The sequence below is a fragment of the Chenopodium album genome, chromosome 5 (assembly GCF_948465745.1).
Source record: "Chenopodium album chromosome 5, dcCheAlbu1.1, whole genome shotgun sequence".
NCBI lineage: Eukaryota > Viridiplantae > Streptophyta > Magnoliopsida > Caryophyllales > Amaranthaceae > Chenopodium > Chenopodium album.
In genome coordinates, this window is record NC_137838.1 from 65,394,898 (window position 1) to 65,419,540 (window position 24,643).

General features: G+C 35.4%; 1 protein-coding gene and 1 non-coding gene across 3 annotated transcripts; both read right to left on the reverse strand.

The window, feature by feature from the left end:
- Positions 1-5,594: 5,594 nt before the first annotated feature.
- Positions 5,595-19,097, reverse strand: LOC145632173 (uncharacterized). Of its 2 annotated transcripts, XM_081684482.1 has the most exons (15): positions 18,710-19,097; positions 17,779-17,913; positions 17,610-17,689; positions 17,382-17,465; positions 16,678-16,765; positions 16,307-16,539; positions 14,177-16,163; positions 13,319-13,629; positions 12,799-13,114; positions 12,558-12,713; positions 12,235-12,376; positions 12,009-12,085; positions 8,926-9,065; positions 7,243-7,351; positions 5,595-6,263 (listed from the first exon to the last, which is right to left on the reverse strand). In XM_081684482.1, exons 1-15 carry the CDS (start codon positions 18,884-18,886, stop codon positions 6,069-6,071), a joined length of 4,230 nt encoding a protein of 1,409 aa, XP_081540608.1. In that variant the 5' UTR covers positions 18,887-19,097; the 3' UTR covers positions 5,595-6,068. The 2 variants fall into 2 exon arrangements, 1 of the variants encoding a protein (XP_081540608.1); XR_014112513.1 differs by lacking the exons at positions 5,595-6,263; positions 7,243-7,351; positions 12,235-12,376 and having other exon boundaries at positions 8,929-9,065.
- Positions 19,098-23,108: 4,011 nt separating this feature from the next.
- On the reverse strand, positions 23,109-23,215 carry LOC145633446 (small nucleolar RNA R71). Its single transcript, XR_014112771.1, has one exon. It is a non-coding gene; the product is annotated as a small nucleolar RNA R71 (small nucleolar RNA).
- Positions 23,216-24,643: the final 1,428 nt, after the last annotated feature.

Here is a 24,643-nt window from a genome sequence, read left to right on the forward strand (position 1 = left end):
AATTTTTAGTTTAATAACTTTTCTATCTCATATACAACATAATCAGTTTTGATTTGGCATAATCAGTTTGTACTTGACATAATCAGTTTTGTATTGGTATAATTAGTTTTGACTTGATAGTCCATTTTGATTGGGTATAATCAGATTTCAATTTTTATAGTGACCAAAATAGGAGTCAATATTTCATACAAACTTGACCATAGAACAAATCTTCTCATGCAAAAGTAAATCAAATATATCTGTCAGCCATGTACTTAATTATGTAACCCAAAAGAGGAGGTGTTGTGAATCTGTTAGCTTTTCATCTTATATACTCATATTTGGTATACTCATAATCACATATAATATTATATAATCATATATAAGTTGTTAAACACTTGAATACTACTATTATGTAACCCAAAAGAGGAGGATGTTATGAATCTGTTAGCTTTTCATCTTATATACTCATATTTGGTATACTCATAATCACATATAATATTATATAATCATATATAAGCTGTTAAACACTAGAATACTATTATGAACTTGATTCATTGATTTATATAGATGTCATTACATTGTTACTTGTTAGACATTGTTAGACATTACACGTGTATATGTCATTACATACCAAAAATATTAATCCATATTATCTACTTTTAGAACTCTACAACTATTTCTTCTTCTTAGCTGCTACAATTTTTTGTTTTTTGGCTATGGGTTTCTTCATCTTTTCTGCTTTTCGGGCCTTTTTCCTTCTGTTCTCTTCAATTGTCTGCAAAGTCTTTGACCTTTTATCTTTGAATGCAATCACATTATCCAACAGCTGAGATCTCACTTTATTCATGTCTGATAAAACAAGGCTTGCACATATACAAGCTCTGCATATCTTTCTATCATTCTCCTGAAAATTAATAATCATATAAAACATAATTCCTTACCTAAACTCTTAACTTTTTTCTAGCATACACAAAATGATATAAAGTAATAGAACTTACAATATTCAAAAAAGGGCATTCAAACACATTTGAACCGTCAAACAACAGCATATTGGTCAACACGAAATCAACACAATCCAAATCCAAAAACAACATATTGGTCTTCCACCTCCCTTCGATCTCTTTTATTTTAAAGAGTCCAATATCACAAACAATATTTAAGTGGATTAACTCGGAAAAATTTCCAATTAAATCAGCCTACAATAAAAAATAAATAAAATTATAATTAGTATTCTTAAAATAAGAATAAAATACAAATATGAAAACCTAAAAAACTGTAGAACAAAAGTGAAGTATGAAATACCAATACTAATCCAATTTCTTCAACTTTTTTCTTATAAGAAGGATCAACCAATAGCTTGTTGTCAAGATATTGAATATTCTGCTCTTTAATATTCAGCACAAACAGAAAATAATGATGCTCAAATAAGACTAGAAAAAATACCTGAAATATTCAGCACAAACATCATTATATGATATTAAACATCATTATATATACACAAACATCATTATATGATATTAAACATGACTATATAAGATAGAATATATATTTACCATCTCAATATTTTCATCTAGAGTAATATAATTGTAAGACTCTATTATTTGGTTCAAGGAATTTGAAAACTGATCTTGCAAACTGACATCATTTTTATCTTCACAAATTTTCATCAAAATTTCCTGCAAAAAGAAAAGAAAATTAAAACTTTGTATAAAAAGATAGAAAAGCTAGTGAAAAAAAAATATTGTATATTCGTACATTTAGAGAAGATCCAAGGAAAAACTTCTTAGGATTATGATCGGCTTTTCTTTCATTTTCATTGAGCAAGAATGCCCAACAATCAACAATAGCTTCACTAATTTTTGATTCAGATCCAATTGTCCAAAATTCTTCTCTTGAAACACAGTGTAAATCACTTGTCTTGAAAATTTCCTCACTAAACAGATAAAAGTAATTAATTAAAAATTAGAATTCCAAAAGCAATAGATATAGAAATAATTATATTTTTAAAATCAACTTACTTGAGGTTGAAAGGAGGTTCATTGATAAAACAATAATCAACAATTTCTTGAACAAACAAATCCATGTCCTTCATAACCTCAGCATGCTTAACCATAAAATCAGAAACAAACACAACACCACTCTCCCCAACATTTAGTTCACCAAAATCAAGACTGCACTTTGATTGATTATTTTTTAGAACCTCCTGGAAAACAAACCAACATGTTCCAGGTTTCCCACAAAGATTTTGTTCATTACCCATTATATTATGAACAACATTACTTATTATGTTGTTTGCTGCAGATGACAAACTACCGTCCTTGTAGAAACCTCTAACATCAGAAAGATCATCCCAACCACCAGGCAAATCACTAACAAGTTTTGAAATCATAACAATTTCATCAATAAATTTTTGGAATAGAGTAGTTGACATGAGATCGAAATCTCTCTGGGATGGTTCAAGAGCAGAAGTAATAGAGGAAGAATCATGCACCAAATTTTCAATCATTTTTTTTTCAATTTTTTTAATTCCTCAAGGTGATATTCAACAACAACTTCTACATCCCTCTTCATGATCAACCATTGAGCATTAAATTTCTGAAAGAAAAAAAAAAAAAAAAGGTAACATATAAGTTGTAAAACATGACTATGTCACAAGAAATATCATTATATTAGATAAAACACAAGTATAACCTAAAAGGTGTAAAACATGACTATATCACAAGAAATATCATTATATTAAATAAAACATGATTATATCACAAAAAGCATGTTAATAATGGTAAAACATTATTATATCACAAGAAATATCATTATATTAGAAAAAAACATGACTATATCACAAGAAACATCATTATAGTATATCATGATTTGGTTCTGTAAATGAAACATACAAAATAAATATGAGGATCATTATTATTAATGAAAGATGTGATATAATCACAACTGATATCTTATAATCATATTTATATTGATATAGTCACTTTTATATTGATATAATCACAATTGATATCTTATAATCATATTTATATTGATATAATCACAATTGAAATCTTATAATCATTTTTATATTGATATAATCTAATTTTTAATTTTTAATCATATTTATTATATTCATATAGTCACTTTTATATTGATATAATCACAATTGAAACTTATAATCATATTTATATTGATATAATCACAATTGATATCTTATATATTATATTAATATTTCGTCCAGTAACTGTTTTCTTATATTTGCACGCATAAGCACACATTCTGCAATTTCTAAAGCTTTTCGACTAAAATCAATACACTAAAACTACGAACAACGAACTCAGGAGAGAGGAAAACCAGTAGAATTAAGCTATTGTAAAAACTAATCCCTAAAAATCAAATCAAATACTAAAATACCTCTTAAAAATGAAATTTAAACACTAAAATTGAAAATCTAAAGTTAAATTAAACAGAATTGGACGATTTACACAAAAATTGAACTAATTAATCGAAAACCTAATTAAATACCTTTGCAAGGCCGCCCAACTGATGATCGTAATCCTCTTCGTTTACTCCAATTTGATGATCGTATCGCCTTCACCATTGTTGATTTTAATGAACTTCCTTCTCTCGCCTTCACCATTGTTGAAGTGTACAGAGAAGAACATCAAAGGAGGAGAGAGAAAAAGAAGAAAAAAGAGAGAGAAAATGATATGTCAGGAGGAGAGAGGAAATTAAAAGGAAGCTTCCCAAAAAAGAATATGTGATAGTCACGTGGGAAGCTCGGTCCACAGTAATATTAATGTGGATCGGGTTTATATTAGTCTTTACCTTATATATTAGTTATATGATATGATGATTAGATTTACTCAGTAAATGTACAGATGTTACTTTACATTACAACTAAATTATTTTAAAAAGTAGGTGGTCTTTAATTTTTTTTTTTTTTAGATACAAATAAAGATTATACGGAGGAGTAACTTGTGGGTTGTGGCAGTACAACAAAAAATTATACAAAGTATATTTGATTTTGATTTCTCGTCAATTTGGCATTGAATTTCGTCTTCCAACCATTGAAGGTCAACAATGGCGGAACCACCATTAAAGGTCCCGTACTTAGCTCATGGGTATAACATAGCACGCTCATTTCCAAACCAAAATACATGCACTTGTTATCAAAACGCTCACAATTCAACATACAATCACATTGGACAATCAATTTCAACAATTATACATCACAAAAGAAAACCCCAAATCTATTTTTTTTTTTTTTTTGGCATTTTTCGAAATATCCGACAATTTTAAGCAATTATTAAGCCAATTCAAGCATTAGTCATGGGCAAATATAATCAACAATCAACGAGTTTCTCATCATAGACGACACCACCGCCAATAACAACGCCGCCGATGGGAGCAATCATTGGTATAAAGCAAAAACCCCACGAAACATCTGGCCATGCTGGACTGACGCAATAGTTTGTGATAATTAAAAGCAAAAACAAGTAACACATAGCTTATTAATTGAACAAACTCCTAAAATCCAACAAATTAACACCTATATAATAGCAAAAGAGCACATAAAAACGACCTTATTAAATCAAAATTAAAAAAAATGTAGCAAATCTACAAAATTATTAGCAGTCACGTAGTTAACTATCAAGGGATAAATTGTTGAAATGTGGCATACAAAATGAGTCTTAAACATGGAACTTAGAAAGACAGCACAAAGTGATTAAAAGCAAAAACAGCGAAGTATGTAACACTGGCATCTGAGCTTACAAGTTCAAATTCACAAAGTAACAAATCATACAAAACGTAAGTCAAGGACGAGCTTTAACACCAAGTATCAAAGTAACATTTGTCATTCCATTTTCCTGCGTTTCCTTAGCACAATCAAATCAGGCAAGAGACTAATAGTCAACGCAATAAAGCATTTGGTTCTTAGCATTATCAATAAGTAAGAAGGCAATAGACTAATAGTCAACGCAGTGAGTATTTGGTTCTTTGTGTAGATAATGCTAAGGCATAATATCATTGTTGTATGAACCTTGTCTATAAACACATCAGATACCTATCTTTAGAGCAGAGATAATAATTTTAGCTGTGTGTAGAGTGGTTGCTAATGTACTTGGTGCTGGTCATGGAAGGGTGTCAAAATAATTTATATTGTCTGGAAAAATTCAAATATGTTCTTGTATTTTGAGTTATGTAAGAGGTGATTTACTCGGTATTTAAAAAAAAAAAAAAACCGTTAAAATCCTTACCACCTCTCCTAGTTTAATCCCCCTTTTTAGTGATTGGTGATGATCTTGTGAGGGTAGAGTAATACTTTTAACATTCTATAAACTGTTTCTTGATTTTATTATTTTTATATATAACGGTAAGAAGAACGGGGCTCATTTGAGGGAGAGATAAGAGAAATCCCTCAAATGAGTCCCATGAGATTTGATCCCTAGACCTTAGAGATACGAGGGAGCAATGCCACTACCTCATCACCTCCTCAACCTCAACCTCATTCCTGTTTTTTGATGGAGAGTGGTTTTAAAATGGTGCGACTATTTCAAGTTTGCTTTGGAGGCTTTTTTTCTTCCTTCTGTTTTCGAAAAAGTCACTTCACATCAGTACAACCTAAAACGTAATAAAACAGCAGCTTAATCAGATTCAATGAATATTACCAGGCCAAGAAATTCATCTATTTCATCAGATAGGGAATAAGTTTATTTTACATATTCTGTACACGAATTTCCACATGATATACATCATATACTATCCACTAGCTAGTTGAAAAAAAGGTATATAAAAAATCTGCCCAAGAACCACTCGCTCAGAATGGTGATGCATTATCTTTTCTGCAGACGAAGCAGAATTCAGAGAGCCAATGAACATCCAATTGCAGCTCCGGAAAGAAGTCACAGGACTATGATGAATAATTTGAGATTTTGCTTCAACTTGCAAAATTTGTGCCGCAATTTTAGCAGCATTGCTGCTGTTCAGCAGTACAATCCTTCAGTAATATATGATGCAATGCAGCTTCATATATACAGAAGCTGGACCAACTGAGCAGATTGATGTTCCAGACTGAGACCTTATAAATGCAGATTAACAAGTATTCAGTTAAGTACATTGTGAACTCGTTCAAGGAGTTGCACCACCTGGTCAACTGATACAGGTGAATGAGGTGATCTGGAGCTTGATGACACTTCGGCAGTTGCACAAGGTAATCCCAACACAGCTTCTTGTTGGATGCTTGTAAGCTCCAAAAACTGAGCCAACATGTCTCCATCAAGCATTGTAGGCACCACACCCTGATCAAGTGAGGAAAAAAGTAACCAACAGAGCAAATTGCAAAAAAAAACAAAAAAAAAAAACAAAAAAAAAAACTCTTATCTAAGTTTTAAATGTCTAAATAGATAGAGGGTTGGGTGTGGGCCAATTAAAGTCACCAGAATACCCTCTCTCTTACTAATATAAGTAGCTGTGCTCTTACAAAAATGGGATGTCATGACAGGACAATTGGACTGGAATGTCTGCGGTATAGTTTATAAGGTAACTTGGTGATTCCATCTATATTTATATGACTTCGCCGTTCATGTTAGAAACTTGCAATTCATCTAACAGAAAACTTCCTTAAGGCTATGATGGTTATAATATGTAATTTAAACATAACTTCTTTCACACAATCCAAAATTTTAAATGTGATTTAGTAATGAAAAGAGCATGAAATTTGTAATTAAATCCATTTTTCATATATATACTTTATACAAACAACATAAAGGGGATTACGAAAATAACAATTCTCTAATGAAACCCATCGTTTCTTTTCACTTGATAACTTTTTACTCATTCGGACTTTTATGCTCATTTGAAGAGAGCTCCTAATGAACAAAAAAATACCCTTTGATACAATTGACTCTAGAGGTATCTTACACTCCCATTCTACTACCCTGTGCATCTGTTTATATTTGTATATTATATATTTATAAATGCCGGTTTGTATTAAGGTTACATCAGGTAATTGTTTTTATAAGTAGTGTCTTAGAAGAGTATGATAAGGTTCAGTCCTAGATACTAAAATGACAAATAATTGCTAAACGTGTGAGAATGAACTTACGGTGTGTTTTCCTCATTTCACCAGATATAGTTAAGGCTATAAATTTACACACACAAGTTCAATAAAATCCATACAAGTTTAACTTAAAACATTAAGATGTCAAAATAAGTTAATGAGAAGAACCTTTAATAGACCAAATCAAACACGAAAAAGAAATATCCTGATTTTTATACCTGGTTCTCACGACTACGAAACTCGCTATGATTGTTCCCAAGTATAGGAGCAGTAAGAGGATGAACTGCAAGTCTGGCTTGTACAGGCTTCAAAAGCTCATATTCCTCCCTGTGGCAATATCAAAGAGAGCATAAATGACATACTAAAACCAGATTAACTCACTGAACTACAAAGAACACCCACAGAACTGAAGAAGTACAACAATTTCATGGAGTTGTTCCTCTAAACCGGCCTTTGAACACCTTCAATAACATTATTTATAAGTAACAGGTACATAAATTTGCTAAATTGTCAAATAAATGAAGACAATCAAGAGATTAAACAAAAGAAATCAGCTGAGACAAAACAGGTTTCTTTTTCCCTTCAATTCCACAGACTGCTTAGTGTCTCAAATTGGGATTTCAATAAGGGATACCTTCCTTGCTACTATGTAATGAAGTACATCACTTTGCAGGGTTCGACGGTTTAAAAGCAGCTACCATCAGGGCGCGCTGGCTAATACCCTACGCAAGTTGTGCAACGAAATAAGGCCCCCGATTTCAAAAGGCCCATGTTTTTGGAAAACAAACCAAACACAACATATGAAGGTTCACGATAAAATAATACGTAAACTATTAGCAATGACTCCATGGTTGTTTGTTAGCAAGATAAGATAACCCATATTACCACAAGTAGCAGGATCAAATCCTAATATACATGCTTTGCAATTTATTTTTTAATTTATAAGATTTAGTATTATACTTTGCTACTTCCTTTTTATGTTTTCACCTTACGTTTTTAGGATTCGCTAATTCATATCATTTCTCTTGTCTGCACCTTCCTCTTCCCATATCCTTCGTATTCGTAAATTTTCTTTTACCTAAATTCCTTTTTTTGTCTTAAAAATAAATAAATAAATAAAAATTGCTCTTCCATCTCATTTTATTTGATTTATTTTACCCTATTTTATTGTGTTCCATCTGAAAATACAGAGGAAATATATGTAACAGTGTAACACATGTCTTATTTTAATACTCAATATATAATTTAAAGTTCCAGGAACATTTGGAACATTTCGCTTCTGAGCATCCTTTAGCAGTAGTTTGCTAGGCCTCCTCTACGGCTCTAGGCAGACTCATGAACGTAGCCATTTTAGTATGGAGTAAGATTTTTAAGGCTCAATTATCAAATTTGCACGGAGCCTCGTAATTGTTTAGAATAGCCCTAGTTACCATCTAGATTGAAAATATACTTAGATTTTTAAGAGTGTAATGGCCTCAAGCCATTGTTAGAGAGTGATAGCCTTAAGCTATTAACCTATCTTTTGTATACCTTGCAATTTTCATTCGATATTCAAACTTCTATTTTTATAAATACTTGCATTGTTAAATCTGAATTTCAAAGCTAGATAATCAGTCCATTACAAAGTGTACGCTCTATATAGTATATCCTGTTACAACTTATAAATCTGCCAGTCATTTTAACTGGGAGGGAATTATTAGCTAATTTAATGATAATACAAATAAATAAGCAATTCATCTGTTAAAATGGTAAATGAGATATTTATGTAAGGTTAGAGGATAATAGCTTGGTAAACTTTACATTTGTCTCCTCTATAATAAATTTTTCAAAGAGGCAGTAAAGTTCACTACTAATCAAATAGTTTTGAAAACAATATAGTTCCAGATTCAAAAGAAAGGTACCTGGATATAGGGATGAAAATTAAAATGCTTCCAAGTAGAGTACTGGCCATGATACCATTGCGCGACAAATCAACAACACTATTACCACCATCACACCCTTTAAATCCATCTTCAGCAGGCATTTTATAAGAGAATGATCCCTACACGAACACATACAGCAATATGATAGAATGCCATGTATTAAGAGTGACAAAATGAAAATCACATAGCATTAGAGAAAAATATCACAGCAATGTCCAAGAGGCACACAGTATCAATAGTGACAACATGGTAGAATGCCATGCACTAAAAGTGACAATGAAAATCACATAGCATTCAAGAAAACTTCACAGCAACGTCCAAGAGGCACACAATATCAATAGTGACAACATGATAGAGTATATGCAATTTTCAATGCCTAAATAGTTTCCATTAAACAATCTATAAAGATGAAAAGACATAGTAATTACATGAAAATAACAATTCAGATGTGCAGCCTTAAACCTAGAAATGCCATTTTTCAAATAACGCCAAACCATTCTCTCTAAAGATGAGACAAACATAAGAGTCATAGCGGCCCAATTGCATAGAATAAATGAATTGCTGCATACACTAGTTTCCCTTCATCACCACTAAATTTGTTAACTCTATTTGCTCCATTACCACTAAATATAAGTAAATGTAAGTTTTAATTTAACAAAGATAAGTTCAGCAAAAATAAGCTAATGAGAATAGAGCCAATGTTACTCCTTTGTTATGGATTCATGACCGACTTATTTGGCTCACACAAAGAAGACAGAAAATAGAGAGAAAGATTGAATCTTTCATTAATAGACTAAGTTTCTTTTAACAAACTAGTAGCTTTAGGTACCACTCTCCAAATTAGTGAAAAGCAACCATTCACCAAGGTGATGACTTTAAACAACAATTACCTGCCTAATCAGTTTTTCTCTCTCACTATTTACATACATGGTTTCAATCCTAGGATGATTCTAGACTGAGCTTTTGTCTCATGTGCACAGGTGGCGTCTCTCGGTTCATTGCATATTCTCCCTTATTTATACTTATAATAATTTGATGACATCTAAGTACTAACAATATTGGACTACCCGTATGCCCATCCCCTAGGTTGGTTCACTACAAGGAGCTTCCCGGCAAAAAACACAACTGAGATACACTAAAGCACAAGGCACTGCAAGGTGCCAACAAAAGAGCATCTGAGTAGTCTCCAGACAACGCAGATCAAGAGGCACACACCACAGGATGCCTCAACCAAGTGCAAGGCTTCCCTTCTTGCACATCTTGGAAGCTTTCCAGTCTTTAATCCATCTCATCAACTTGCCAAAGGTATTGACTATTTTCTCTCTACATTTTCTTTTCTCCCTCTCTTTCTCTATAATAGTAGATCATGTGTTTCCCACTCCTTCTTCCTTTTCTTTTCAAACATAGCTTTCTTCTAAATCTTCTTCCAGATTTCTTTTTTTCATCAGTAATTGCTGATAGAGATATGAAAATCCTATCTCTTCTTGACTTAGAGGAGGCAGTATAGTGTTGGGAGAAGGACTTGCGCCGGATGCTGACTGGTTAGGAGGTTGAAATCATGCAAACTTACCGCACTTGGCTTAACTCTTTAACCTTGTAAAACAGTCTAAATAAAATGTTAAGCCAGACTAATTAAAGGAGAATAACCAGAGGAGTGAGCATTTTATGCACTTTGATACCATCCTTTGGTTTCACATCATCAAAATTTTCCTTAATCAGGACAAACAGTGGTTTTTTTGTTTCTTTTGTTAATCATCTTCCAAGTACATATGTTTTGGATTTTCCATGATGATCCAAAATGATTTGAAGTTGGCTAACATGAATCGTCATAAGGAATTGTACCATATAAAAGAAAGGGGCATAACAAGATAATCAGTTGAAAGAGTTTGTAAACAGGTGAGTAAAGTGAGAAAAAGAAAGAGCATCCAAGAAAATATTAAGGGAGTTTTAAAAGAGAACCAAGAATAAAATTCAAGAAAGTTTTAAAAGAGTGGTTAAAACGTTGGAGTAAAAAAAAAACATATAAGGTTTGAGAAAACTTTAGCAAAGGAAATCAATACAATTCATAAAACACTAATGGGAATGTGGGATAAAATAATAAGAGTAAATACTAAGATAAATTTAAAAAGTATAGATATAAAAGAGAATTAAAGAATAAATCAAAATAATACTGTTTTGATTTTTTTTATTTATTTACAATAAAGCTCAATACACATGTTAAAATAAACAATTATATGAAAGTAAAGCCTCATGTGAGTAGCTCAGCTCCAAACGATGACCCAGTTTTGCTGCCCTAGGGTTAGTATCCGTGAGAGCTAAAGTACTAATCAGCCCTAATGTCTTGAGGACCAAGATAGCACGACTGCAATATTTTTTCTTCTACAGATAAGGTTATACACCTTTAAGGGTAGGTATCTAAAATAAGGTTATACACCTTTAAGGTACTTGAGGTATCTGAAATAAGGTAATCTGGCATAAATTTATTAAGGCCTGGTCGATTCTGATATGAATCTTCTTGGTCTTATCTCCTAGTCTAAGCTTTGACCATTATTTAAAACTAATTTTTAGGGAAAACATTATCATGTGGGGGTCTCATTAGATTTGGCTCAACGTGTAATTTTCAAACATCAATTTTCCTTATTTCTACATAAAAGTAATCAAAACTTTGTTTCCACAAAACAATTATAAAATTACATAGTATGCAGGTACCATTGTGTCAGCAGTTCACATAGTATGAAGGTTCCCTAGTGTCAGTACTTCACAATATGACAGGGGCAAGTGCTAAGTCCAAGCATCACAAAAAGGAAATTTAATTTTTAGGCCAATCTAAATGGATATACATATAAAAATAAATTTACTGCGGTCGGAATTTCTCCTCAACTACCAGCCCAAAACTTCAATAAAAAATAGAATACGATACTTCATAAAAATAAATAAGTACACTATACACTTTTACAGATTGAACTATGTTTAAAATTTATAGGTGAAACTTCTGTAAAAAGTATAGTCTCCGGAGTAATGCAAGGAATAATAACAAATACTAAAAACAGCCTTTGACTTACCTTCTTGATGCTCATTGCAATCTCGCCTGTATAATATGAACAGCTCACTGTTAGGTTGCATTCAGGACTCGCATTGTCTGGGGCATTAGAGGAAACACGATGTTAATGATCCTAAACATGTCATCTCCAAAAACAAGATACATTGTAGGAAGAAAAACCCCTACCTGATTAGCTAGATTTAAAAAATTAAGCTAATTGCCTACAATAATGAAAAAATAAATCTAACCTTCCAAATGAGTTGAGGATGTTAGAACAGCAATGCTTCCCTTACGATCCGAAACAAAGGCAGTGCTGGTATCAGTAAGGAGACAATCAGCAACTAACCTCTGACCAGGATCACAATAGATCTGCTCCAGTTTCTTTGCAGTCTTGTGTTTTTGGTCACGGAGACAAGTGTTAGCACATTCATAGAACAGTTACCAAAATAATGTTGAGAATCAATTTTTCATACCCAAAAGAAAAGGGAAAAAATAAAAAAAGAAAGAAAAGGTTATCACTAATCACAAACATACAATGGAGAATTTACTGGAAGAAGCCAGCAGTATTTACCTCATGATAATCATAAAATAGCACACCATCACGACAGTCACCAACAGCAATCCTTGTGAAGTAAGCTGTCAATGAGACTATCATAAACCGCGTTCGTTCAACAGCATACCTTTTAAGTCTCTTGGGATTATCATTTTGAAAGCCGCATACATAGAACTGAAAAATAAAAAGAAGATTGGATACTCAACATCATCAAGTACATCTAATAATCATCAGGATAAGAGGAAGGATAGCAATTTACAGCGTTGCCAGAAGAAGCTAAGAAGTACTCATCAAGGTAAGGACATATTGCAAGCACCACTCCAGGCCAAGTAATTGCACTAAGAAATTCTAGTTGCCAAGCTTCAGAATCTTCAAGCTTCACTTCATCACAGCTATTATCATCTGGGCTACTGCAACGGCTGCTATTAGACATCCTTTCAGCAGTGTATCCAGCAGCTTCACAAACTGGCGAAATATGTTGCGTAGATGAACTCGATTTCAAACGCATTGTCATTGACCCACTATCCGAATAGTGCGAGTGCTCTAGGCGGAACATAATTAATCGGCCCTTTGTACTGCCAAAGTTATGTCCAGTTAGGATGCACACATAAACAGGACTATTAAACTATTAACTCGAAAGTCATAAGAACGGAAATGCAAAAGGGCAATTTATCTCAAACCAGATCCAAGTACAGTTTTAAAGCTGAACTTAAAGAGCCAAAAAAAAAAAAAAAAAAAAAAAAAGGTCAGAAGATAAGGGAATCCAAGATACGACTAACCTTTCAGCTTCTCCACTAGGCATTATAGCTGGCCCAGAAGATAAACTGGTTCCAACCAACAGTACCTGCTGATTCCCAACCTGCACAAACTCCATGCATTTTCCAGTTTCACCCACATCGAACTTAAAAGCAGAGACTACAGACCCACTAAGGGGATCTACACAGCAAATATCAGAGGAAAACGGATCGATATCCAAATCAGTTCTCATAACGAGCAGCAACCTGCTCTCACTATGATACAAGACCTTTCGTGGAGTTCCACCAAGATGAAATTTCTGCACATTAAGCCTCTTACTATGCACCATCTCTACCTACAACATCAAGTTGTTTCTATATTATTAGTTATCACCAGCAAAAGATGTGTCTAATAGCAAAAATACTACTATTATAAAAAATAATAAAAAATAAAAAATAAAAAAATTTAATGTTGGACCAATATAGGTATGAGGTCCTATAATTAAATAGACAACAGAGCAATGTCAGAAGAAACAAATGTCCATGTATCTTTAAGTAAGGATATTTTAGACATAGGTCTAAAGATCAGCTTTAACCGCCTAATCACCAGACTGAATGAAGAAAGATTTTCAGTGATATAAACAGAGGTTTTAATTTGTTTGAGGTAAATGACAGTTGGCTTTCATTATGAGGATCCTTGTGTCCTTATCACAAGTGTTCCTATCAAACTCTTTTTATTCATTGACAGCTACACTCTTTAACACAGCCCCATGTAGGAATGAATTAGCTACCAAGAAAATCAATCTGACTTAATTAACCCAGCATATGGACTATAAAGGGTAAAAAAATCTAATAACAGCCCTAACCCCGTTGATCCAATATACTACAGAAACAAACACTCACCAGATGTAGACAGTTCTCTGCTACAAATAGAAGTCCCTTTGGACATTCAGCTGAGCATACAGGAGTCACATAAGTTGAAGGTTCAAACGAGATTGAAATGTATGAAAGGCTGTGCCTAGCAGCTTGGACTAACCAAGGCCTGTCGCTGAGAGCAATAACATCAGCATCTAATGACTCGCTGAGAGGAACAAGGAAAACAGGGGTAATACCAATCCGACGAATAGCAATTAATAGGAGATGAACAGGATCATTATCCTTTGGCCTTTCATAGGAGTTGACACCACTAAGCTGTGGACCAAGAATGGCTGGAGCTGATGCCTTTAACAAACCAGATTTTGAACACAAAGTAGTCCTATAACAGGGTAGATCAGATTCCCAGGATGTTGTAGGCCACTCAAAGCGTAACAACATTCCATTTCTTAACCCAGAGAGAATATACAGCCTATCTACCAGCACAAGCCTTACATCCTGCGGAATACACCCACTGATAGCGGTACCAGTCGTGTTTGTCAATGATATCATTCCAGCGGCAAGAACTCGTATTCCTTGACCATGCACATAAGATAGAATTTCCACAGATGGCTTGTGTGTACCAATCACAAATGTATTACCGATATCAAATCCAACTGGGATAGGACCAGAATCTCTTCCTATACTGTGCATTTGTGGAATAGATATGCAAGACAATTCACTTTGAAGTCTAACATGTTGCATCTCATATATTTCATAGTCATACAATGATAGCAATTTAACACCAAGAATTATAAGGAAACAAGGATTTGCAGTAGCAACAATTATCATGTTGTGTCCAACAGCTCCCAAGCTAATACCAACTTTATCAGGAGACCAGGAAGTACATGTTGGTGAAGACATCGGAATACCATCTGGATGAGCAACTGAAGTAGGCAAGCAAAGTCTGACATAATTTTGATCAATCTGAACCAATACATTATCAACAACAAGACCACATGCTAATGTACAGACATCAGGCTGAAAACCAACTGACTCTGTTACATCAGTGAAGCTTACACCAACTGACAACACCCTGGTTTCCTCAACAAAAGAAAGCACAAGAAAAGAGTGATTTGAATCTTTTATTCTCATCTTAACAGTCCATATAGCAGTTATTCCTTCATATATAGGAGCTGTCCTTACTAATCTTTCCAGACTTGCACCATTTCTGATTATCCTCAATGATCCTTCAGGAGCCACTCCACAGCAAGCAAACATTTGATCCTGCTTTTCATCGTGATAATCCATGACTGACATGTCTAGGATGGGAGCAATATTTTGAATCGGACCTACATAAGCCAGATATTCATCTTTCATTTCACCAACATCTGCCAATTTTAGGACCATGCCATCGTCCATCTCCACAATTGCTGCCAAATAGCCACCAGTGGTCCATAATAATGCTATACTGGGAAGACCAACAAAAAGACAATGAGATAACAAGACCTCAGGACCATCAGGGCCAAAAGTGATTTCAATATAAAAATATTCCCCTGTATCCACCGAAAATATCATCCTTGGTTTCGTATTTGTTCCTGGTTCCCAACTCCATGAACTTACAAACATAGGTACAGATTTAGCACTGTGCACATCCGCATCAATGCTCATGGGATCATTACCCTTATTAAAATCCATCCCATAATCCTGCAACTCTAGCAAAGCACGAGCAGCAATGAAACCTTCATCATCACCATCCTGCATCTTGAAAGGGTCTTCCATACAACTCTTCTCCTCACTTGGGTTGATTGGAGTACTCAGGTCTGTTCTTTGCACACAAAAAGGATTACAAGCATCACTAAGATCCATAAGTAAGATATCACCAACCCTAAATAATAATGCAAGTCCCGGAGATCCATGAACTTCAGCAATAGTACGAGCTAAGGGTCCACTTTCCACAAACCTAGAAAGAATATGTATTGTATTCTCTCTGACATCCCAACCCAAAAGAAGCAGCTCATTCAAGGATGATTCCTTCCTGCAGATTATTATCTTTCTTTAAATTTGAGGCACATATAAAAAATGACCTTAGTCATCTCACTAGTAATCAAATAACAAGATCCATGAGCATAAACAAAAAAACAGCAATGTTTTCTTATTTGGAATTTTTTATCATCATACCTGGTGACAAGAATTGCTAGTACAGGATTGTGCTCCTTGCTCAATTGGTCAGAATGCTTTGAAATAAAGCACATGCTCCAAATAGTTCCATTTATATATGATATTGGAGGTGTTGGAGCAGACTCTACACTTATTTCCTCTACAGGCAATGAATTAACCAAGATAGACTGGCTGGTTTGCTGGAGTTCTATGTCAATCAAATCATCCTCGGGTTCAGGAGGATAAATTATTCGCTAGAACAAAGCAAAGGAATATTTCAACTTCATAAGAAAACCCCAAACAGAATATACTTGAATATAGCAGAATAAACTTGCAGTACATTCCAGGATCAAGGATCATTTGCATATAGTAAACTCAAATAACTCTAATACCTTGTCAATCATATCAACATCGCTTGATTGTGAAACAGAAAAAAGAGCAACACGTTCTTCATAAGCACTAACGGCAATGTAACACCCTCTGGAACAAATAGCACAATTAAACACACAAACACAATCAAAAACAAGAAATTGATGGAAAGCAATAGAAAGAAGAGGGTAGTGAATTAGGGAGGAAGAATGTGAACAAAGATTGAAAGAGAAGCAAAATTAGGAAGAGAAATTAGGAAGAGAAATTTAAGCACAATATCAAGTTCATGGAACACAAAATTAAAATTACAACCAGGAAATTGACACATGGTCACACACACAACACGCACACAAGATTATAGTGTGCCAATGTATTAGTCAGGTTAACCAGATCAAACATCTAGGCATCCAACACTCAAAGTCTCAAACTAGGACTCTCGTGTCATTTGTGATACCGGTGAGTAGAGATGCATTTACTAAATAATCCTTCTAGTGCACCACTCATGGATAAATGGAAACCAGAAAAGCCCTCTGCTATTAATTGACCAACGATCCAGCATTGAATCCATCACGCTAATTTAAACAGTTAAGAGTGTAGCAAGAATCTATTTATTGATGAGGCACCCTACATTTGCATCAGGGCAAAGCATGGCCTGGATATATTCTCCAAATATGGATATGAAGAGGTGGCAAAATTACATTGCAATAACTCCAAAGAAAATACTTACAAGGCATCAACAGCAAGCATTCTACCAATCTGGTGTCTTGAGTTGCCAGGGATTGAAAGTTGAACATGAGTCACTGGAAAGAACCTAATCAGTCAGCGGAAGCACAAATATAAGTCACCAACTAAACCATAATTAGTTCACAACAATGAGAAACCATAAATACATCCAATTTTACTATTAAAAAGCAGAGGAGAACCCATATAGGAAGGCTCTAGATGAGAGTAGAACCTGTGCATTTCATTACAAAATGTTAGGAAAGAGAGCTTTCCAGAATCGGAAATGATAAGCAACATGTCTTTCCCCATAACCTGCAGAAGGAATAAAATATGCATTCAATTACCCCGCAAGAAAAAGAGATGTAGCCATTAAGATGAGGGTTCCTTATATCATGTAAAACCTGTGAGTTATGTGTACGAAGTTTCTTAGTCCTGGGTAGAATAGCCATGTCTTTTATTATACCAAATACTGGTTGCTCGCAGATAGATTGTACCACGCCATCCTCACTCATTTCTACCAACTCAATAGATGTCTCCTGCACGATACAACCCAATTAGACATATTCTGAATCGACTACCAAGTGGCTATTCTTACTCAATTTAAAGATATGCATAAGACACAATTGCTTCATTTCTACATGATAACACCTTACTCTGACTTGTGAGCAACTCAAAATAGAATCATACGGAATATGCATGAAGACGGAATTTTTGCAGATGACCACTACATTTGAGACAAATAAACAAAAAAGACCGTAGTATAGAAACAAACAGCCTAATGAAAAAAAGAAAAAAAAAAAAACACAACCTCATTTCACAATGATTGATATCAGTAGCAAATAAGAAAATCAGATAACTGTTAAGCAAAATCCCCTCATTGCCATTTAAGTACACAGCACGAAAAAAAAAATACGATTAAGGGCAACCGAAACAAACGAAATGGTAGAGATTTCAATTATCAACAAAAGAAAAATAATTGTGTTTCATGATGCCAGTGAGTAAAGATTGCATAAATTTGGGAGTTTTCCCCCCTAAATTTTTAAACACTGGCTCATTTTCATCACCAATAGTCCAATACAAAGAACTTTAAACAGACAATAACACGGTTTTCGTAATCGATACAATTAACACAAGATATGTCACAAACCAACCATTGTTAGTATTGAAACCTAGTAACAACAATCACAGAAATCAATTCAAAATATTGAACTCAACCCCAATAAAAACTGAACAAAAACGAATAGAAATTATGATCAAAAACAATGACAGGAATAAAAATACACTAAAAACTAAAATCATATCAAAGCTTGATTGAATTAGATTAAATAAGACCTTGCCAAAAACGATGTCATTGGAAGAAGGAGAACGAATATGGCCTTGAACAACTTGAAGAACAACGGAGCCCGGAAGAACGCATTTAGCGAGGTAGTGAGCGCCATTAGAAGGCTGAAATTCAGAATTTGATGCTGGTGTTGAAGATGATGATGATTCTGCTTCAGTGACCGCCATTTTTGTGGAAATTTCTGCAACTTTTTTTAGGGTTCATACATGATTTGATATCGAATTAAATAGATTGACGATAAATTACTTAAATATAGAATTTGGATTTTTGATTTGATTGTGTCGAGATGAGAGAAGAATTTTTAGGGGGAAAGAGAAGAATTTGGTTGGATTTCTCACTCTTTTTCTTCCTGCTTGCTAAGCTCAACAAGAACACCAAAAACGGAGTAGGAGTTATTTTTTCAAATAAAAAAATTGCCAATTTTGTAATTTTGGAATACTCCCTATTACGGGATTGTAAGGGTATGTTCTCATACGTTGAAATTCAATTCAGTTCAGTTCAATTCAGCTCAGTTCGGTTCAACTCCTAATTTCCTTTTCTTATAAAATATTCATTTCAATTCAGTCAATGAGAAAGGCCCTAAATATGTAATAATACTAGTTTGACTAATCTTAGAAAATAAGATTAAATTTTATAATTCCATTTCATTGAGTACGCAGCTTGATCTAGTGGTAAGGTTTGTCATCTCATAATCACTTTCCCCCCCCCCCTCCCAAAGAGCCTAACCCGCTAACCCTAGTCGGGTTGACTTGTGAGAGGTTGTGGCCCGGTAGGGCCTTTCTCTTTACTATAAAAAAAGGAAATTTTGACATTTGCTACCAGTAAAAGGACCCTGCTTCACATTTACTACCGTTTTAATTTTTTATTTTACTTTGCTACCACCTAAATCATAGTTTGTTAAAAATCAGTACCACTCCGTTAAGATTCCGTTAAGTTTATAAAAAAAAATTTAAAAAAAAAATAAAAAATCAGCCACCCAAAAAAGCCTAGCCCCTCCCCGTCAACCACCCTCCCCCCTTCCCCTACTGGCGGCCAGCGCCCAAAGCTGCAGGCGGCGCCGGTGATTTATGTCGGAATCGAACCCCTCCCCTTCCCCAACGAAAACCGACAACCCTAACCCAAAACCACCAGCCCGAAACCACCCTAAACGGGTTTTAGGGTTTCTCTTATCGTGATTTAAGTGGCTGGGGACTCCAAAAACTCCTTTACGCGGCATAGGATCGGTCGGAATGGGGTTGGGATCGGGTTTTCGATGGGAAGAGGTTGGGATCGGGTTTTTAAGGGGAGGGGGCTAGGATCGAGGCTTGGAGGGGAAGGGCTGGGAAGTGGTTTTCAAGGGAGGGTCGCGACACCGGCGTCGACACTATTGTCGTTGGGGGTTGGGTGGTTGGAGTCGCCGGCAGGGGATTGGGCTCAGGCGACGGTGGAGGTAGCTTGGGCAACTGGTGGGTGGGGAAGGACTGGTGGCTGGACGATGGTGGGTGGTGGTTGCGGTGTGTTTGATGTTGAACAGTGGCGGTGGATTGGGCAGCTGGTGGGTGGGAATGAGTGGTGGTTGGACGGTGGTTGGGTGGTGGTAACGGAAATACTAACGGTGTAAGACAAGTGGTAGTGATTTTTAACAAACTCTGATTTAGGTGGTAAAGTAAAAAAAAAAAAGATTAAACCGGTAGCAAACATAAAGCGAGGTGTTTTCCCTGGTAGCAAATGGCAAAATTTCCTAAAAAAATCCATTTATTGATAATTTCACGCTATCTTCAATCCCAACAATGGAAGTTGAGGAGTTCTCAATTTCGCAACAATAGAATTTGAGGATCAATATCAATGGAGGATGGAAAACTCACACGCAAAATGATAAATATCTTTCCTTTAGGGTTCACCATGCCGTAATTTGTATGTTATTCTCAGGATTTTCTTTGTTTCACCATTGAAATGGTTGTGTTGGGGTTGAGGTTTGTTGTGGGGTTGATGGTGTTGGGTTTACTGTTTGATGTGCTACTAGGTCGTATTCGTCATTGTTGTTGAGATATGGAGGAGGTAGGAGGAAGAAGGATAAATTTTTTTTTGTAGAATTACAACAATCTCATTAGTATTTAGTAATACATTTTGTTACTCATATTGGGTAACCTGTGTTGTGTTAAAGGAAGAAAAACAAAGATTACATTCTCATATATCAAGTAAAAGGAGTATTTTGGTGAATATTTCTGGGCGGAAGAAGGCGAAAACAAGAATTCAAGAAAATGGGGAAATCTCATGTGCCCGGGCAGACCCGGCAAGCTCGCTGATGTGTCTATTTTATATAGTATTTTACCCCCGTCCCTTGGTCGTAATTAGTAGTGTTTTTTGCTCTTTATAGCCACTTTTATTACTAATTGGTGTTTTCTAGTGTTTTCGTAGATTTAGTTGACTTTTGCAGGGATTTATGCTTTTGGAGTATTTTCCCGAGTTATTTTGGAGCAATCACGAGCATTGGAGAAACACGACCAAATTTTATAGCCCAGGGCCGGTTAGAGCCATCGAACCGGTGATTAAGGGCTCGGTATAGGTGGTACCGGGGTATTTGGACCGAGTATTCAAGACCGGAAGAGGAAACCCAGATTGGCCCGAAGAATTGGAGCCCAATCGTAGTCCAAATAATGGCCCAAGAGAGTCGTCCGGCCAAAGAGGCTGGCGCCCAGAGGCGCGCCCGGCCGGGCGGGAGAAGCTAAGGTCAGCGCCCGGTGACGCGCCCGGCCGGGCGCGAGAAGTGTATTGAAGAGCAAAAAGGCGCGCCCGATCAGGCGGTGCCTCGCCCGATCGGGCGCGTGTATTTATTAGGAGACGATTAGCGTCGTTTTAGTTTGTTCTAGTTTAGGATTTGTACGGAGTATAAATACTCCTCCGTAATACGATTTTCTCTCTCTCTCTTTCCTTTTCTTTTACTCTCTTAATTGTTCTCTTAGATTTTCTTTCTCTTAAACCTTTGTTCTTAATCTACTCTTAATTCCAGATTTATTTTGGTAACGATTTCTCTTCTCTTAATCTTAGTTGTTTATTTTATTCCTTTAATCATGTCTTACTTTATCGCTTTGATTAGTTTAGTTTCTATTATGTGTGAGTAGTTTTATTTCTAGGGTTTGTGGGGATCCATAAATAATATGAAGGGGTAATTTATTGTTGTTGATTATCAATGCCAGATTAATTTCCTATTGATTGATTTAATGCTCTGTGACTAGATTTGCGCAGATCTTTTATGCATGAGTTTGACAATATTGATTCGAGATTCGACAGATGAGAATTGATGTTTAGGTCTAGTTTCAATAGGCAGGTTAATTTATAAATGGTTAGGTCGAGATTCGAAAGATGAGATTTAATACCGGTAAATTAATTGTGTGATTATAATACGTAACGAAAGCCCTTTATAATCTGATTAATATTTGCATTGATGAATGATTATTATATTCAACCCTAGAATATTATTTATTGGTGAACCTATGCCCTAGATCCTTTTATATATTATTTTCTCCCTATTCTTGATCTCCGTAGTTTAGTTTATTATTCAAATATAAATTTTGGTTACCTCATAATCTAGATTATAATAGTTAATTAGGAATAGAAAGATCCATTTTTCTGTGGATTCGACCCTACTTCCCTATCTACTTTAGTTAGAGGATTTAGGAATTACTTTTGATTTGGGGATACGACTTTACCCTGTCAAAATTTGGCGCCGTTGCCGGGGAAATGGTTTTATTTTTATTTCTGATTATTTTTGTAGTCTAGGTTAATTCTTTTTGTCTCAGAGAACGTTTCGTTCTCTGGGGCAAATCTCATATTTGCTTCTAGTTTTTGTTTATGCCCAGGTGTTCCAGATTAGGGTACATCCCATTCGATCCTGAGATCGGACGTTCCTTCCATAGACAGAAAAATCTCTACAAGAAAATTCTGGCGGATTCTGGTGATAATAATAATCACCGCGATCCTCCAATTGGTTCTAGCAATTCAGAGGTATCATCAGATCCAGAATCAGAGATGGCGGTTCCAAAGAAGCTTAGTGATTACTCACAACCCAAGCTTAAAGATTTTCCACATCCCACCCCTACTCCGGCTCTTGATGGAGTTCAATTCGAAATTAAACCTCAATTTATAACGATGATAGAGAGGAAGCAATTTAGTGGAGCCAAGGGTGAAGACCCAAATCTTCACATTGCCGACTATTGTCAATATTGCAACACCATCAGGCAAGCCGGGGTCACTCAAGACCAAATCAGGGAGATTCTCTTTCCTTTCTCATTAACTGGAAAAGCTAAATTGTGGTTTAATGGCTTAAATAGAACTGCACTTGGCATAACTGACTGGGAAACTCTTGTTTTGAATTTTTATAACAAGTATTATCCTGCAGAGAGAACAGCCGTACTACGGAGTGCGATTCAGAACTTTGCCCAAGAAGCCGATGAATCTTTATATGAGGCTTGGGAGAGGTTCAAGGATCTACAAAGAGACTGCCCCCACCATAATTTAGCACAATGGCAGCTAATCCAAGCCTTTTATAATGGCCTTGGAAATTCTTCTCGAATAATTTTAGATTCTGCAGGCTGCAGCTAGTGGGAGATTTATGAATCTTGATGTTGAAGATGCAGGTCAGGTTATTGAAGATATGGCGATACACAATTCCCAATATGGGAATCCTAGAGGATTTGCTAACAAGGGGAAACATAGTGTTGACTCTGTATCCTTTTTATAAGCTCAATTGACCTCTATATGCCAAAAATTAGATAATCTGAGCACTGCTAATGTAGCTAATGTTTCTGTGATTAATAATAATTCTAATGAGGCCTTCTGTGAAAATTGTGGTATTATAGGTCATTGGGAGCAAGATTGCAGGAGTTCCGTGGAGCAAGTTAATGCCTTTCAAGCTTATAGGCAGAATAACCCATACTCCAACACCTATAATCCTGGGTATCGGAACCATCCGTACCTTTCCTACCGGAGTACTAATGTTCAGAATCCACCACCACAAGAACCACATGCGCCATAACAACAGCAACAGAAATATTACCATCCCAATGCTGGCCAGAAGAACCAACCACAACAATCCTCCTCATCTTCCGACCCTTCTCTGGTGGAAATTAGAGCAATGTTGGTTAATATGCAAAAGCGCATGGAGAGTAGAGATGCGACAATTGATCAAATTCTAGCACATAATAAAATTGTAGATAATCAAATTGCGCAACTTTCCGCTACTCTACAAGCCCGCCAACAGGGAGCTCTGCCGGCACAGTCGACCAGGCCTACGGATCAAGCGTTTGCAATTACTCTAAGGAGTGGTTCAAACTATGAAGGGCCCCCTATGCCCAGAGTTGATGAACCTGTTTTATTAAACAATGCTAATCTTGATTCCGTTAAACCAAACAATATAGTTAATAGCCCTGCAGGGCTAAAGGATAATACTAACATATCTAATTCTACATTGCAGGGTACGACTCCAGAGAAGGTGGATACTCCAGACATGAGCAGCAATGCTTAAAAGCCAATTATCAAACTTCCAATCCCCAATCTTCAATTGAAGACAAACTTGGATAAGCAGTTTGGTAAGTTCCTGGAGATGGTAAAAGATTTGAAGGTAACAGTTCCCTTCACTGAATTAATCACACAAATTCCTTCGTATGCAAAATTTATGAAAGAAATATTGATGAGGAAAAGGTCTATTAGTGAGGTAGAGACAGTGGCTTTCACTGCAGAGTGTAGTGTCGTAATTCAAAATAAGTCTCCACCTAAATTAAAAGATCCGGGTAGTTTTTCTATCACTTGTCATATAGGCAATCTAATGATTGATAATGCATTGTGTGATTTGGGAGCTAGCGTTAGTGTCATGCCATTATCTGTGTGTTCCAAACTGAATATGGGTAAATTAAAAGCTACTAATATTACTCTACAAATGGCCGACC